Consider the following 17,913-nt stretch of genomic DNA (forward strand, 5'->3'; position numbering starts at 1 on the left):
GACTCTGGTGCCTGGTTACTAATGCTCAGCTTTCACACCCAGTGCTGCAGTGGGAGTGCAGCAGCTATTCCTCCTGTCATCAGTCATCGTGCTGACCACTTCATCTCAGGCAGTTCCCTGACTGCTGCTGAGTGCTACAGTTCCTGCCCAGATTATTGGCAGGGTCGACTGGCTGGTCCTTACAAAATAACCCTTCTGCCACTGGCACACATGTCCTGTTCCTTTGATGCAGGAATCTATTCTTCAGACTTCCTAGTCCCCACAAACTCCTCCAAGTTCTCCATATCTAGCTGGAATCTAGCCAAGATCTTCTTCCTATTTAGCAATACTAGAGGAGCAATGTGGTTATGGTCCCTGAAATTTGTTCAAAAGCGGGTTGAAAATCCAGGGCTAAAAACAAATGTAGGGTCTCTGTGCCTCATTAATTAATGTCGTTTTTACTGGTACCTGCCCTGTAAAGTGTGAATGGCTGATGAATGACAGAGAGCCATGCCTAAGCTGGAACAGAGATGTGCCCCTTTTAGAGCTGAAAGTCAGTCAGAGGAACATGTTCACTGCCAAGCAAAACACCAGAGATGAAGGCATTCCATAAGCTGTAAGTTTGGTTCAGTGACATTGCTTCTTACCAGGTTGTAACCTGCTGCTGATCCCAGCAGGCAAAAGGGAAAAAGCAAAAGAGCAGTATGCACCAGCTGACATGGATCTTGCTCAGGAATAGTTCAGCTTTTAAAGGCTTTTTATTATCAAGCTGTAACAAAGCTGCTTTGTGCCCTAAATAAAGACATGAGCAACTTCCCCTCACTCTCTCAGGTGGGTAAGAGAAGTTCTTTCATCCTTGTTCACTGCACTCCCCAGGGCCCACTCTTTTGTGTGGGAGGCAAGTTAGAAGCCATTGACAAGTCCAGAGAGAAAAGCTCTCTTCCCTTCTTTGCAGAGGTTATGTAGTTTATTGTAGCAGATTCTGTCCTCTCTGGCTGCCCTTCAGTCTCTCCTGCAGGTATTTCCATCTCTGCTGATGCCTGTGGATATAAAATTCTCTGCTCTCAGTTCAGAAGTGCCTTTTAGCCGGTAGTTGCTAAACCAGTGGAGTTTTGAGATGCAAATCCCGTGCAGTGTTCTTTTCTAAACCCTTCCCACTGAATCAAATAGGTTTGTGGGTGTGTTCAGTGCAAATGCAAGTAGGTCCTCTCAACTTCTAGTAGCCAGAGTTATGCTTTTCAGGCTGATACTCAGATCACTGTCCATTTGTATCTGGCCTGGAGCTTTTTATTGATTTGGCTGTTAAAGCCAGAGTTGTGCAGAGCTGAGAGAAGGGGAAACCCAACCTAAGTGAAAAGTTCTAGCATTGCTTCGTCTTGACCAACTGAAATAAAGTGAACAGGACAGTATATCACAGGCACTGTCTGGTGATTTCCATTTCCCTTCCCCACATATTGAGCCTGTTGAACTTGTCCCTAGCCCCAGCTCCAGCAGTGTGACTGTCCCTTCCTTGTTACTGCAGTCTCTTGCTGACACATATCTTGCTGCGGGCCAAGCACGCTGCCCCGGGGCGGAACAGCTGCATCCTAGAGACACAGGACACCTTCAGAGGAGCCAGTGGACCCTGCTGTAGTTCTACTACTAGTAACAGATAATTAAAGCTAAAAGCTTCAATAAAGGGAAGACATTTATTGTCCAACAGCTAAAGCGCAACAGCTTGTAGGAAATGTCTTTGGTAGTGCCTGCATGCAGCCTGCATGCAGCTGTGGTGGGGAGTTCCTAAATGTTTACACTCTTTCAGTCTTAGAGGTAATCAGCCACACTATGTTCATGGGAACCTAGAGGAAATAAAATAGTGAAATCAAACTCTTATCAAACAATTAGAACATAAATCTTCTTTTATCTGTGCAGGCATTTCTTCACCGGATCCGACAGAATGCAGTGGACAAAGCTGAGAAGTACATAACAGAGGAGAATGTTAAGGTATTTCTTCTGTCTTCCTTGTTTTCTTGGTAGGGGAAGTGATATGCAATGAAAGGCTAGGTTCAGGGATATGAATATCAAATATCCTCTTGTCATATTGATGCTTATTATTAAGCTGATTCCCTAAGGAAAGGAGCTCATGTTGACAGTTTATCTGTCAATCTGTTGACCCATTCTTATAGCTGTCATGTTCCAGTAATTTTTCATCTCACCGGCTAATTTTAGTAAAATTTGACAACAGCGTAGTGTTGTCAGAAATACTAACTTCTGGCAAGATTTGTGAAATGCTGAGTAGAGTACTGAGGGACCATTTCAATGTCTTTGAGAGGAAAGGCAGGGAATCCACAGCCCTTGTCTGTTTTGTTTGACAGCATTCATTTAGCCAATTTGCATCTGCTGTTTTCTACTAATAGAAATTTGATAGGGCTTATGAGAAGGAGGTAAGAATTTTCCTTTATGTTCTTGTGGAAAGGAATTTGGGTTTTTGTTGGAGGTCTACATATTGTGAGACCCTTGCATGAGGAGGTTCCTGAATGAATTTTGCACTGGCAATAGTTAAAGGACATAGAGAACCATGAGGTACAGGCTTCTTTAGTGCCTGTGGTCACAGGGGTGCATGTTGTTCATTAATTTCCTAAATACACAAAACACTTTCTTGTAGTTATTTGGCTAAAAAATTTGCCTTGTACACATGTGCACATGAAACCAAAGCCCTCTTCATACACAAACGCAAGTGAAACCCACTGGTGAGTAGGACAGAGCGCAGTTTGTTTCCCACTGGATGGTGCTTGACTGCACTTGTGTTTGGTTCTGGAGCTCCTGAATCAGCAGCAGCTTTGCCCTGTGGCCCCGTGGGAGCAGGGCAGCCGCAGGAGGTGTGTCACACCTGCAGTGCTGCTGCAGCTGGCGTGTGCTTCCCGGCTGGCTCCTCTGTTTTCTGTGCCAGGCTCCCTGCATGTACCAGGTGAGCAGGGTTCCAGCCCCACCTTCGCTGTCAGTTCTTCAGGCCAGCGAGGTGTGTGGTATTGCCTGGCTGGCATCAGAATGGGCTGGGAACAAGACTGCTGGCAGCTTTGTGGAGCTCAGCTTCTTGCTGTCTTCAAATCTGGAAATCCGAAATCCCCGCTCTCCAAAAACTCACTGTCCAGCATCTGAAGTAAGTTCAGGGGTGGCTGAAGAAAAAAGACAAGTGATTAGTGACAGTAGATTTTGTGTACATAGAAGTGTGCAAAAACTAAGCTCTGCATGAAAATAAACTTACACAACTATTTGTTGATGTTGATGAAAATTATTATTCTATCATTATTCATGTCATCAAAATGAATATTAATTATGACTCCCACATAATCAGATGCAGTGCCTACAAATCCTGTACAGCAGAATTTGTACTTGAAGTTTCTTCATACTCCTCTGGGGAAGTACCACTTTATTTTTGTGTCATTCTTGAAATGTCTGGGGGATCTTTTTGAGACCACTGTGAAACCTCATTTATTGCTGTTACTACAATACCCAGCTTTCAATAAGAGAACTTCCCTTCAGTAATAAAAGGCTTATGCCTATTTCTGGTGAAACAGAATTGCAAGGCACAGTTTTCATGTGTCCATAATTTCCAGAGTTAATATTGTCTCCTTCTTCCACCCCCCATCTCCTGCTATACCAAATAATTTGTCTTTCCTGCAGGTGAAAGATACTTGTTTTTTATTTCCCACTCCTTTCTCCCACCTAGCTGGTAGAGCCAGGAAAAGCAAGGTGGTGTTGGGTCTTCTGATAATCTGCCTGCTGATATTATGTGTCTTGAGTCACCAGAGGGCTGTGAGATGGCCAGCAGTAGAAGAGACTATAAAAGTGGTTTGGCAGCTTATGTAAGGAGAAGCCCATCTTTATTCTCTTTCTTCACACGCAGAAATGCCTAGAGGAAAATATGGGCCATTCAGGCAGTCACTCACCTCTGAGCAAAAGGAGAAAGTGGTTTTTAAGATTAGTTGGGTTATTGCCTCCAGTATTATTTTGCAGATTTCTCCTACAGCTGGTGCTAAGTACCAGAGATTTTGGTAATCTTTAGCCACTGTAGCCCTCTCTAGAAAGGCCACATTGAGTCCTGTGCCAGGCCCAGATTTTACAAGTGCACCAGTGACTAACAGCTGCAGCAACGTCATAAAAAATTGGTTTGAATTTATTCACTGCCTCATGTGGGAATAACTCTCCTGATGTGATACTCTTATGTAATGCTCACAGCAGGCACTGCTGTCACTTCACTAATAAAGCAGTTTGAGGGCAGTACAACTTGAGGGTGTGCACAAGGCTGGTAACTGGATTTGGTACAGGAGCATGTGCAGTCAAGGTCTGTCTGCTGCCTTGATTTTTAAGTGATTCAAGTGATTCTTACCTGCAAATTCTGCTGCAAGCAGAGTTTTACTGATCACCTCAGAATTAGATTGCACACGTATTCCTTGGATCAAAAACCACCCCTGAAGACTGCTCCTGAAGGATAAAATCATCCCTGACAGATGTTTTCCTCTTGCTTGTTAATCCACTTCTGGCACAGCAATGCAGGCAAGGGCTACTGCATCAGCGCATCACTTTCAGCCACATGACAGAACGCTTGCAGGCTCCACTTGAATTAGCACAGGAAATTTCTAGGGAACAATGAAAGGATCCTAGCTCCCTGGCCTTTTTGTGGGTGCAGAGCCAGTCAGTGCAAATTCAGTGTGTCGGAATCTTTCAGCTTCTTGAGAGCTAGAAAGGAGCTCTGAGGCACAAGTGGGCAATAATGATGGTGCAGAGCACTGTATGTCAGAATTCCTGAAGGGAGAGGGAAGCAAAGACAAGGAAGATACAACAAGCTCTGCTCTGGACAGGCAGTCAGCTTGAAGGAGAAGTTTGAGATAAATACTCTGCCCATCCTTGTGAGTAATGGAAGTATGGAGTTGAACCTGGCTACCTGCAGAGAGGAAGGTCTTGAATTCCTGATCTTGTCTACCCATGCTAAACCAGAGAGAAACTGGTTTTAAACCAGGAATTGAGGTTTCAGTCTGTACTTTAATCATTAGACTTAATTTACAGATTATTGTTTGTCTGAATTGCTCCACATCACCAGCCACCAGGCTGACTCAGTGCTACATCTGGTGAATAAATTCCACTGCATAAAGTTGAAGAGTTTAGTGTTACGGTAAGGCATTTTAGGAAGTGTGTGGAGATGTTAGGTGTGATCACTTCCCACGGCAAATACCAGGAAGATGAAGGCTGGCTCTGTCATGCTGCATACTTTAGGGTCACCCGCTCACCGAGCCAGATCTGAGAGGCTTCTTCCAATGTGAAAGCTTGCTTGACTGCACTGCAGGTCTTCTCTTTGCAAGTAACATAGTTAAAGCAAAGTGATAGAAACATTGTCTGCAACACATATGTCACTGCAGACTTCAGGATTCACTCTGCCCATTTAGCCTTCCCTGCAGTGGCTGCCGGTACTGATGGCTGTCACCTCACGTCAGGACTTCTGCCCCTCTCTAGGTAGTATTCCATCTCCTACACGTGGATTCACACTTTCTTTTCATATTTTGTGTGAAAATGACCAAGATATAATGTGTTTATAACATCTTTCACCCTGGCAGTTTATTCCCCTTAGCACACGTATATTCTAATCGCAGGGATCATTTAACTGTCACAATTGCCTTTTCATACAGGGTTGAACAAGGGGCCTCTTCCCCTCTACATGTGCCTTTTGGTGTCACTGACATCAGTGAAAGGGACTCTAAATGCTGCTCTTGAGGTTTGTGAGAAATGTACACTATTCTGTACTCTGGGCAGTGTAAGGCTGGATTCCATATGGCAGATTTTGTCGCCTATTTAGAGGTACACTCCTGTGTGTGCTACCTTGAAGTCCCTTTCTTCCAGAAAGGGATTTCTAATGCATGGGAAGGAAAGGCAAACTACTCCCTGCTTCTGTCTCCTGCAAAATGAGTTTGGCCTTGTGGTTCCATTTACCTGGCTGTTCTCATAGGAAATATTCTCAAGACTTAAAAGAGGTTGCTTGCATTTGTCATGCTCAGGGGTCTGCAAAGATAACCTTAATTTACAGCAGGTACTTCAGTAGCAATAAAGATTTTTATAGGGGGCTAGGAAAGGGGCAAATACAGTGTAATTCATTCTTTACAAGTCCCTGTCTCAGCTCTGGATCCTATCATGGTAAGTCTCCATGGTAAGTAGAGCTCCACAGTATTTTGGCATTACTACTTAGCAAAAAACACTGACATATATTAAAAATGAGCAATGTTTTTCTCCTTATATTTCAGATCTTATTTTCTAATATTGAAGACATTCTTGGTGTTCACAAGGAGTTCCTGGCTGCTCTGGAATTTTGTTTGCAACCAGAACCCCAGTCTCAGCATGAACTGGGAAATGTTTTCTTAAAATTTGTAAGTACAATGACCTAATGCTATCTGAAAATACAGTTTCCTGTCATAAGCTCTCCAGCCCCTAATCTCTAAGGCTTGTAGCAATACTATGACAATGTGTGTCTTGTATGAAAGTTGTAGGTAGGGTGGGAAAAAACTTGTGAATGAGGTTAGAACAATGGACACCACATCAAACTGAGCTAAACAACGTTGTATTTTTAGAAACTCTTCCTTTTCCTGTTGATTTTTTTCTTTTTTTTCTCACCCATCTGATCACATTTTATTGCTGAGAATTTGTCTGCTTTTGTTCCAAAAGTTTCAAAAAAGCAGCACAATTTCAAGTGCCTCAGAAACAGTACTCCTGCAGGTGCTTGCCTGGTGTTGCAGGCAGGGGTATGTGATGTTCATGCTGCTTTTATAGAATCATGGGATCATCAAGGTTGGAAAAGACCTTTAGGAGCATCAAGTCCCGTGTCAACCCAACACCACCACCATGTTCACCATTAAACCATGTGCCCAAGTGCCACACTGACACCTCTTTTGAATACATCAAGGGATGGTAGTTGTTGTGGGCCCGATATTGTGCCAAGGACCTCCAGTTCAGGATTCAAGTCTTGAGTAACACCTAAAGCAAGCAAGCAGATTTTGCAATTCCAAAAAAGAAATTAATGCACATTGTCTTTTTGAAGTATTTTAAGAGATGATTAAATGTGCTTGCTTTGATATTCCGGTGTGGAAAATCGTTTTCCTTCGGAAGACAGACATTGTCTGCCCTACTCCATTTGGTTGGGTGATCAGAAATTCATTGTCTAATGGTAGGTGCTAGAGTTTATTCTGGAGCTGTGGTTCAGTGTGACTGTAACAGATGGTACAGAACATCCTTGAAAATTCATTCCAAATCCTGTGTACAGCCTTAAACAAAAGCAGCATGTGGGACGTGTCTCTAATGTCAGAGAGGGCACATGCACTGACCGTGGAGTGACTGCACCTTGTGAGCGCAGGCTCGCTTTTGCAGGGCAGGAAAGGGTGTGACTGTGTGTGAAGCAGAAGGGCAGAGAATTGTCTGATCCTTTGTTTCTGATATTGCCATATTGCTAGAGGTTTGGGGATATAATAGCTAGAATCTTGTTCTAGGAAAATGTGTGTTACGCTCATTTTTTGGAGCAATGTTGCATGAGTGATTGGTTTTACTGTCTAAGTCATTGAGGATATTGTTTTGTTGAGAATTATATCTTCTGTTTAGGTTTTTGATGTTGACAAGGCTGGTTTCAGCCTGCTTTGAAACAAGAATATGCCATGCCTTGTTAAAAAGATGTCCAAATAAAATGCTGCAGTTTTCCAAATATCTTATTTGCTTTTTTCTAGTCAAAACTGTTTTCACATTTGCCTTAATTTGTGGGCAGTACTAATGGATCCAAAATAACATATTTGGAGAATAAACTAATGGTTAAAGACTTATTTCAACCAAACTGAGAACAGTACAGTCTTACTTCTGCCACCAAAACAGAAGGTCTAGCTGTGTATCCAGCAGATTTGCTGAGTAAGAAAGTGCCATTTTTATCTGGTCACATCTCTGACCATAATTGCACTTTAACCTAGAGCAACTGCAGGTTCAGAATTCCTGAGCTAACATCTGTAATTATGTAACTGATAATTTCCTCACCAGGATATGGGAGAACCTAAGACTGAGTATCACCCAGAGAGAAAATGAAACACTTCAGACATGAAGTAATTTTAAGCATAGTTCTCATATTTGTGGGTCAACAATGTGGGGTACAGCCAGGAAAGACTTGAGGAAAGCACTCTGGTGTGTGTATAATTATTGTACTGTCTTGAGCTTTAGCAAAAGGATTTTGTCATCATCTAAATATAGCCTCCCAAACTCCAGGCACTCAAAGCTGCAGTCAGAAACCTGAGCAGTGACATTTTATGTGCACTAATGTAACAGATGATTCTGTGTTAATGGCTGCTGTTTTTAGTGTCAAGCATGGTGCTTGTGTGCATCCAGGGAGTTGAGGAGAAGTGAGCTGAGATGTGGGAAAAACTTCTGTGTCTGTTTTACTCTATAGCTGTCCTGTTTTATGGTTGACAACAATCCTGTTGCCTTTTTTTCTATTGTGCTGTGGACCCAGGCCTGCCTTTTCCTGTATCTGGTGGTCAGAAACGTTTGTTTCTTTGCAGCTTCCCAGTATTGCACCCCAGTAGCAACATGAACAGCTGCTGATGAAGGATAAAAGTCCTGAACATCTGCATTCCAGCTCTTTGCAACATACCCTTTGTGGCTGTTGTTTTATTTGCTTTGTACCATTGTTCTTGTGTTTGGACATACATCTATTTATTCTCAGTTCTTTCTTTTGTAGTACAAGGAAAGGAAAAATTAATTAAACCAAACCCAAAAGCATTTTACAGACTCTGAACGTGTATATCTACCATTGAACATCTGACAAGAATGTCAAATTCTCCTAACTAACATAAATGCAATTTCTTTTCCTTATCTGCTTGGGCATGGAAATAGTTGTTCCTGCTTCTTTTGTGAATTACTCCAGTGTTTCGAGATATCTAGTGTTTGCAATGCGTTCAGCATCTCTGATCATTTTAGATAGAAGGAGTTGCACTGTCTTTGAATCTGAAGATCAGTAGAGCAGAGCTTGCTGACCCTGACCTGCCAGCTGACCTTCATTTCTTACCAGGGGATTTCATTCCAGCATGTGCTGCTGGGTGTGACATGTCCCAGTGTTAGTAGCTCAATCTAGTTGTGAAGCTACCCTTCCCTTCCTTTAGTATCTGTAATATGTTGGTTATTTGGTTTGTATTTGGTGAAATTCTTCCAGTTACAGAAACTATTATATATATCTGTTAAGTTTTGTCTGCTGCTTGTTTCAGAACACAAACCAGCCAACCTACTGGCTCTCACCCCTTGAATGGCAGGGTATTTCCAGCTGACTGCTTTGTGTTATAGTTCCCCTCCAGACCTCAGAGCTTCTTTCAGGCCTTGGCTCTTCCCAGCCACCTGGCTTTCTTCCTCCTGCAGGAGTAGTGAGCCCCCTTGCTTCTGGTTTTGTTTTGCTTCTGGCTACTTTCATGGAATATCCTGACACACATGCAAGTATTCCCAAGATAGCAAAATCCCTCCTTTTAGGAAAGAATACCTATGATCTCAGTGAAGCATTAAGAGGAAAAGTGCTGAAAGTCTCAGTGCTCAGAAAAGTCTCTGTTAACTCACAAAAGAGTAAATCAGGAATTAGTGAGCACCTATATACATTACTCACATTACGAGTGTCACACACTTCCTGAAAACTCCAATGCTAATGCCACTTGGAGTCCGCCTCTCTTTATAAGGAATTTGGTAGCAGACAGTGGCAAAATAATCTCTCCAGTGGTGTCTGAGTCAATAAGTTACTTTGTTTTTCCTTGCAGAAAGACAAATTCTTTGTGTACGAGGAGTACTGTAGCAACCACGAGAAAGCACTCAGACTGCTGATGGAATTGAACAAGATCCCCACAGTAAGAACATTCCTTCTGGTAAGCACCTTCTCTAGCACTCTTGACAGAATGATCTGACTTTGCCCTGTGCTCATAATAAGCTTTTGGTATCCCAGGAATGCTGGGCATTTTGCAGGTATTATCCATTGCAGGTATGGAGTGCTCAGGGTGGAGGGGTACTGAAATCACTGATGAGTTGAGGCACAGAACTGAGCACTACAAGCAGGAGTGATAGCAGTGGAAACAAGGAAGATCTTATTTTTAAAAAATCAACAGAAAAAACAAGCACAGATGATGAAAGGAGTAATGCAATAAGTCAGCAGCAAGACTGAGGCTAGTTCCCATTGGATTTGGTTCCCTGCTCAGTTCTCTGACCAACTCACCATTTGCAGGCTCATGAGAAAAATATGACCTGCTTTTGACACCCTTTTCTCAATGAGTCCAGTTGTGGGCAAGAAATGTAGTCTGGATGAATTGTTTTGAGTGCATCATTGCTGCTTAAATCAAAAGTAACCTAACTCCCATCCAAGGAGGGACTGTGGCCATACATCCTTCAAACATGCCTTAGAGGCTGGGCTGGAAGGAGAAACAATCAGTGGGCACCGCCTTCTACCACTGCATTCCTTACTTTTCTTTCCTTTCTTGGTCATTTCTCCTCCTTACTTTCACCCCAATTCTGCTTGATTTTTGAATGTCTTGTTTCCTTGGCCATGTATGAATGGCATTTTTAATGGGGTTGGCACATAGATGAGAGAATAATTTGTCACATCAGCTTTTTTCCTAGTAAATTCTATGAAGTGAAATAAAGACTGTCTTTCTTGCAAAGGACCTGCTTTTCTTTCTGCTCTTTTTTTTTTTTTTTTTTTTTTTTTGCTTGCTGTGAAAGTTCTGTTCTTTCCCAATGTTGTACAGCAAAAGAAAACTTCCATATAAACATCAGTCGCAAGCAGGGCCAGAGCATTACTTTAGCCACAAGATACAGGCCTCAGAGGGAGCCTACCCTCGTGCTGTTGCGTAGGCAGAGTCTCTTTGTCAGGTCTGAGTTTTAATGAACCTTATCAAACCATTACTTTGAATTACTAAATTACCCTTACCTTGTTCATGAGGTTTTTTTGGGTGCTTCTGGTGGGGAAAACCAATGAGAAAGATGAGGGAAGGTGCATGTAAACACAGTCCTTCCCAACCTTCAGAATGTTCTCCACTTCCACTGGATTGACAAAGTTTTCTGTTTGTGTTAGAGACAGCAGCTGGCAAACTGATTACGAGGGACATCAAAGATGTCACACTGTCTGCTGTGGCTTGCTGCAGCACCTGAATCCAAGAGACTATTAAAATTGCAGAAAGTGTGGGAAGTAGGCACTGATGTGTCTGCTTAGCAGTGGTGCTGTAGTTTCTTCCAGGCCTCCCTTCCCTTCTCTGCCTCCCAAACCAGTGCTACAATGCTACTATGCAGAGAAGGCAGCACTAGAGTACAAAGCTTTACTTGTGAGGATAGATTTGGCCCGATTGCCCCCTCACAGCTGCTGAAACATAGAATGTGAGAATGTGTTTGAAAAGTCAGTAAGTGTTAAAGGGCAGTTTTGAGCCCAGAACTAGAGAGAGGGCTGAAAGAAGAGATGGCAAGGACTGAATCACTTGAGACTTGGAAATTGGACAGGAAGCATTGTGAGCTGGATAGCCAATGCCACAGATCTAGAATAGCCTGGAGAGAGGGTTATTTTACAAACAATTGTCTATAAAAATACCAGTTAGGACTAAGGAGATTTAATGTATAATGTCGGTGAACATGCCTTGAAGAGAAGAATTGAAGATCTATAGCCAAAAAGCTCACTAAATTTCACAGTATGTCTGAGCCACAGCACGTATTTCACAGGGGAAAACACTACTGGTGATGCCCCAAGCAGGCACTTCTTGGCTGAACTGCATTTAAAGTTCAACTTCTGTGTGGACAGGACAGGTTTGCACCTGGAGTGACTTGGAGCAAAGTCCATATTCGTGGTTGAGCATAGGAATGTGGACATAGTTTATCTGAGATAGACTTGAAGTCCACCTGAAGCTACTACCTGTCTCTGGCAGCAACCAATAGTACAGTCATCAAGAAATGTGTAAAAAGCTTACAGTAGGGCAGTATTGATTTGTCACAAAGATTACAGATTTTTGTTACAAATTAAGGACAGGTCAAGGACTATAAGGTTTGTTTTTTTTCCCAAGTGTCATCCCCTGTTCTTAAACTCCCTTTCTATATCAATCCTGAGAAATGAATTTCCATAATCTGTTGAGAAGTTCCACATGTGCGGGTTAGCCAGCCAGGGTGCCCAGGTTGTTTGTCCAGCTGTGCTCAGGCATAATGTTTCACCAGAGAATTGGTGGTTGTTATGCAGATGACTAATTTGTTTCAATTCCAGTTCAATTCAGACATAAGAATTGGACTAAAGTTAATTACATGATTACTAGTTAGTAGGCTTTATTTTAGCCTTCAAGAGTTTTCTGGACCAACACTATACAACTTTACATAGTAAACAAAGACAACAGGTTGTATCTGTTGTGGGGGCTAAATTGCATTATTTTAGGTAATGGTCCATCGAGGTTTGCTGTTTGCCATTGTATTGTTAGGATGGTTTTTGAGTCACCAGCTGTATAATATTTCTCTGAGAAGATACCGTTCTGCACAGCCATTGTTACCCACAGCAAATTTTCTTTTGCTGATGCCTGCAGGACTTTGCAGACTTGATGGCTGTATGTCAGTGGTGAATGAAGTGCCATTTCCTGTACCTTAGGTGTGGTAAAATGCTTTCTCACCATAAGACATGTTTTAGAAATACAAATTTGTGTCAAAAATCATCTGAAAGCTTTGTGTCTGAGGTAACATTTGTTTATTTTTTTGATTATAGGGTTGCATGCTCTTGGGAGGCAGAAAGACAACAGACATTCCACTAGAGGGTTATCTACTGACTCCAATTCAGAGAATTTGCAAATATCCTCTTCTGCTCAAGGTAAACCAGAGAAAGTATTTCTCCAGATGATTGTTTTATTCTTGGAGTGATTCTATATTTTATTTAGCCCTGACTTTTGTTGCCGCTATTGCTTCCCTGATTTACACTTCTGAAAGTTGGATCTTCTCTGAAGAAAATGGCTTTTTATGGGTACAGGCAAAAAGCTGCCTGATGCTGGCAGGCTGCTAAATCCTGTTATGGTCTGGGTAGAGCAGACAGGGCGATTTACTGACTAACCAAAGCTTTTTGACTTTAGTGCTCTTCAGATGCTTATTAAGGCTTGTGCAGGCTGTTTCAGCCACTTCCTGTAAAGCTGTGTTCAGCTAGAATTGTGCCTATGTTGCGAGGGACTGGATGGCTCTGGGGACTCTTAAAGGGATAGGTTTTTCATTACAAGGTCTCTAGTTTGATGGTGAGCAAGTCAGCAATGATAAATCTTCTGACAGCTGTTTGGCAGCTTGTTTGAAAACTCTTTGGTTGTCTCAGATGAGTTCCCAATGGGCGAGTGTCAATCCAGAAATGACTATGGTATGTGGCACTAATTGGCCCCATTCTAGTATTCTTACCATAGAAGATAAAGCATAAAGGACCTGAAAAGAGCTAACTTGCCTCTCATCCTTTCTGCTCAGGGCTGGGTCTCCTGCCTGGTGGGGACAAGAATGGGGAAAAAGAGAAAGCAGTTTCTGGGAGAGCTGGCATCCCCCAGTGGCTTGGTAGATATTCTGTGGCTAACAGCCACCAATCTTCCGTGATGCTGATCTCTTCCTCAGCCAGCATCACACTGTGTTTACTAAAAGAAAAGTGATTAGAAAAAAATACAAATACTTTCCCTAATATTTTGAAAGAAAGGTCCCTTTATGAGTTGTGGAAGAAAGTAAGAATTCTGTGATGAACGTATGTCAGAACTCCTGGGCACCAAACATCCTTCCTTTGAAAGCCAAAGCCAATACCACCAAGATGAAAACTGAAACAGAGTTTCTTGCTTTCAAGCCACAGTGGGGTAAAGATGAATTTGCCCTCCCTGTGCCTTGGCTCTGGGGCAGCTGACCCAGACCCACGTGTACCTGTTGAACAAACAGCCTTGCAGGGAGGGGTCCGCATCTTGTGGGGCTGCATTCCATTTTGCTATGGATTTCTTCTTGTATACAGGCTGATAAAGATCACACACTAGTTGAAACTTCCTGGACAGGAAATAAAAGTTTTAAGAAAAAGCAAAGAGGAATTAGGTTTTCAGTAGGCAACAAATCTGCCTCAGTCAGTGAGATAATACCATAACACTAGTTGTTGTTCAGCTCAGAAGATAGCAGTGACCATTATAAAGTGTGGTTGATTCTGATTCTCAAAGGTAGTGAATGCATAGCAAATAAGTTGTGTCCCATTCAAGACTTATTTGATAGTTGCTAGCATGAAATTACCAGAGCAGACACAGATGTCTCAGACTTGAGAACACTTAAGGGAAAACAGCCAGATTCTGTTTGTGCTGGCCAGGAAAATGGAGCTCTCCAAGCAAGGAAAAAAGATAGATTTAAAAATAGCACAACCTTGAAATTAAGTGTTTGCTCTCCCTTTGCTACTGAACTTCAGTTATGGCTCCTGAAATAGCTCTTTTTTATTCATGGGGATTAGATCTTTCTTTATCTAATTCCCAGGGCAAACAGATACTATTGTATTCCAGCTGATGAGAAAACTCCTAGACCAAAGGTAGCCTACTTTCCTCTTTTTTTTGTTTTTAGCAAGAGTTTGTGAACATCCAGATTATCTGGTAACTTTGATATGACCTTGTCTAATGTAAGTATTTAGTGTAGCTGAGTAGGTGGGTTTGATAAAACTAGTATGCACAAGATAATTCAGTCTTGCTTGTGTTTGAAAGTAAACTGAAGTAGTACGGTAAGGCACATATTTTACATTCTGTAGCTACTTTTTATTAATGACATATATGTGTGTGTGTTCTTCTTCAGAACAATAGAATCTGGCATGGAGTTGATTTGAGTTACTTAATTAGGAATAATACACTAGAATATCTCCAAGTGCTGAGCCACTGTAAGCATTGCAGTAATTTCCAATGAAATATGGCATCATGCAACAGGTGACCTTATGTTTTCTCATGCTCTGATGAAGCTGTTTGGGTTTTTTTAACTAACAAATGATGGAGACGGAACAGTGACTCAGATGATGCTGGACAATATGTTTCAATTTTATTTATAGTTTCCCAGTTTTTGTGACACAAACATTGCTGTTTTGAAGGGCCTGACTGTAAACAGGTTTTTTGATGGGTTTTTCGGTTTGGGAATTTTCTCTGGGGGGAATGGTGAGAGGGTGGGATGTTTTATTGTGGGTGGGGTTTGTTGGGGTTTTTTTTGGTTGCAGGGGGGTGGTTGAGTTTTATAAGTTTTGTTGCTTTTTCTCTGTCTAATTTGCAAGCCTTTTGTGTGGTTTGAAGGATGGGACTCAAATTTAGCTATGGCATTTCATAATCTCTGTACAAATAGAGAAATAACAATATTAGTATTTTTGCCCCAATGCAGTTCTTGTCTGCTTCAGACAGCATGCAAGAAGATTAGTGTAGAAATTGTCAGTCAGTAAATTAGTTCCTTTTAACTGAGAAAGGGCCTTGGACTAGGCTCAAGCAAAATGAAACTGTTGGTTGTGATTGGCGTTGTTTTTTGGGAAGAAGGAAGGTAGCAGAGGTAAAGGGACGCCCAGCACAAGTGGGTGGCTGGAGAACTTGCCACTTGAGCAAATGCTTCCAGCGTGGGGGTTTGGGTGAAGGCAGCTCTGTCTCGCCCGTGCTGACTGTGGGACTCTATTAACTAGTCTCAACTCTACTGCTTAAGAACAGAAGCAGCTGTTATGTAAACCAGTCTCTGAACAAAAATAGCATTTCCCCCTTAATAAAGAGCATTTCTGTCAGCAAGAAGTAAACCCTGGGGCAGTGGTAATCATGAGTTAATCACACCATCGTGTGGGGATTAGGCACAGTCACTTCTGTCTCCTTCCTCTGGCATAGGAGGAATGTGCAGCACATGACAGCCGCACCCGCTGCTGCTGAGAGCCCGGAGCTCGCAGGGCTGGGACCTTGCCTGAGGTCTGGTCTGTTGACGATTTGCTCAGACTCGAGCCAGAAATGCACATTCCACCTCTGATCCATAAAAAACATCTGAGAGCATACAACTCCATGGGCGATTAGGACAGTAATCAGGTATTGCTTCATGCGGAGAAGAGTTTTTCTGGCCCTGGGAGGGGCAGATAAACCTGTATGCAGAGAGGAGTCACAGGAGTCAGAATCCCCTGGAAAGGAAAGCCCAGCAGTGAGGCACACACAGGCCTTTATGCATCACTGCCCGCACTTGGAAAGGGAAAGATGGGAAGCCACTGGTGTGCATACAGAACAGGATGAAGGAAGCTTACCTTATTGCCTCCCTCATCTCTCTATTCTTCTCATAGCTGTTCAAGGAACAGAACTTTCTATTTGGCCATAATTGAATATATTTATCTTTGGAGGATTGGCTTTTTCTCCCCCCCTTCCCTCCTCCAAGAAAAGTTGTGTTGCCCTTAGACTCATGACATTGTGTGGTTGAAATCCAACTCTATGTAGCATAATATTAAAAATTGTCTATTCCCTAAAGAGCTCTAAGAAGCACTGCCAATTTATAAATCATGCTTTTGTCTTCAAATGACAAAAGTCATGCAGTTATAGCATGACAAATAACTGCTATATTTATAAAACCAGAAACATGTTTTTATTGCATTCTAAATTAGCATATGTTGTAGGTTCAGTGGCATATTGAAGCTAATCTATTTTATCTGATCCACCATTGCTTGTCAAGTGTTTACCCTGCAGAGACATTGACATAAATTACAAGTTTTAACAATATGCAGAATAAAAAAACTATTGTGACGTGCAGGTACACAGAGGAAGTCTGATGTATCATTTATTTTCTGGTTAGTACAGGCAAATATTACAAACTGTAAAATGCAAATATAAAGCTCACAGGAACATATATGTTTACAGAAAAGTGGTTTGGGTTTTTGTTGCCTTTTTTTTTCTTTTATAAGCACATTTGGAGCTGAACTGTTGATTAACTTAGCTTTTTGAACTGATAAACAAAGGAGTATGTTGTCTTTTGGTATCTCTGTGAAGCTGTGTTGCTCAGCAGGCCAGTGGGGGCCTGCTCTGAAGCCACGGTCGGTGCGTGCCCGGGGCTGTGGCGCAGAGCAGGGCAGCCTGGCAGCAGGGATCTGCACCAGTCCATGCACTGTGTCAGCATCCCATAGACAAGTCCATGTTAGGCCGTGTCTGAGTGTCCTCAGGGGAATAAAAGTAGGAGGAAGTATTTCCTCAAATAAAGGAATGTGTAACTTTCAGCTGCGAAGTGTATTTGCTGTCAGTTTGAAGTACACAGTCAATATTGTGCAGTGAGGGAGGACATGGGGAAGGATGTCAGAGATTTCTTTAAAAAATAAAAAGAAGAAAGAAAAGTGTCTTTTATGAATTATTTTAAGAAACTCTTGGCAAGAAGTAGTTTTCTCGCAGCAGCCTTATTTCCTGACCCTATTAGCACACAAGTTGCTATACAGGAGATAGCAATTCCAGACAGCAGTGTCTTTGGGCTTTGTGGAGGACAGGGCTTACCCAGGTATTGCCATCTGGGCTGTCTTTCAACTGCCTTTCAAAATGTTGTCAAATGCTCTTAGAGTTTACACATCATAAATGTGTCACTAAAAGAAATGAGTACCCAGAGCTCTCTCCCTGTGTTTCAGAAGCTCTGCTCTTTTGGGAAGTGGCGGTGTCAGGGTAGCAGGGCTTTGCCTTGGACGCCTTCAGACAGGGCTGTGGAGGGGCGAGTGCCAGTCCCAGCCAGTTCCCAGCCTCCTCTCCTGCCCCGGGGTGTGACTGGCATGGGAAGATGCTGTTTGTTGCAGCAGGGCGTGCTGTGAATGAAGAAGTCTTTATCTGTGTTTTGGGGATATTTCTGAATGGGATGTTTAGACTGTGCTAGTGTGTACATACCTGTTCCCAGTGCAGTATGGGTGACACTGGAGCTGCAGAACTTCACTGATTTTTAGTGAGAGTAATCTGTGTT

The 17,913-nt window shown here is 42.4% G+C and overlaps 1 protein-coding gene across 3 annotated transcripts in view; it reads left to right on the forward strand.

Moving 5' to 3' along the window:
• The window catches only part of PREX1 (phosphatidylinositol-3,4,5-trisphosphate dependent Rac exchange factor 1), a 126,842-nt gene that overhangs the window by 54,407 nt on the left and 54,522 nt on the right, over nt 1-17,913 (forward strand). For all 3 annotated transcript variants that reach the window (XM_053992999.1, XM_053993000.1, XM_053993001.1), the window contains exons 2-5: nt 1,891-1,962; nt 6,252-6,374; nt 9,771-9,875; nt 12,728-12,829. In XM_053992999.1, coding sequence (XP_053848974.1) covers nt 1,891-1,962; nt 6,252-6,374; nt 9,771-9,875; nt 12,728-12,829 — 402 coding nt within the window. The remainder of the gene's footprint in view (nt 1-1,890; nt 1,963-6,251; nt 6,375-9,770; nt 9,876-12,727; nt 12,830-17,913) is intronic.

Source organism: Vidua macroura, chromosome 17, assembly GCF_024509145.1.
Source record: "Vidua macroura isolate BioBank_ID:100142 chromosome 17, ASM2450914v1, whole genome shotgun sequence".
In the NCBI taxonomy this organism is placed as follows: domain Eukaryota; kingdom Metazoa; phylum Chordata; class Aves; order Passeriformes; family Viduidae; genus Vidua; species Vidua macroura.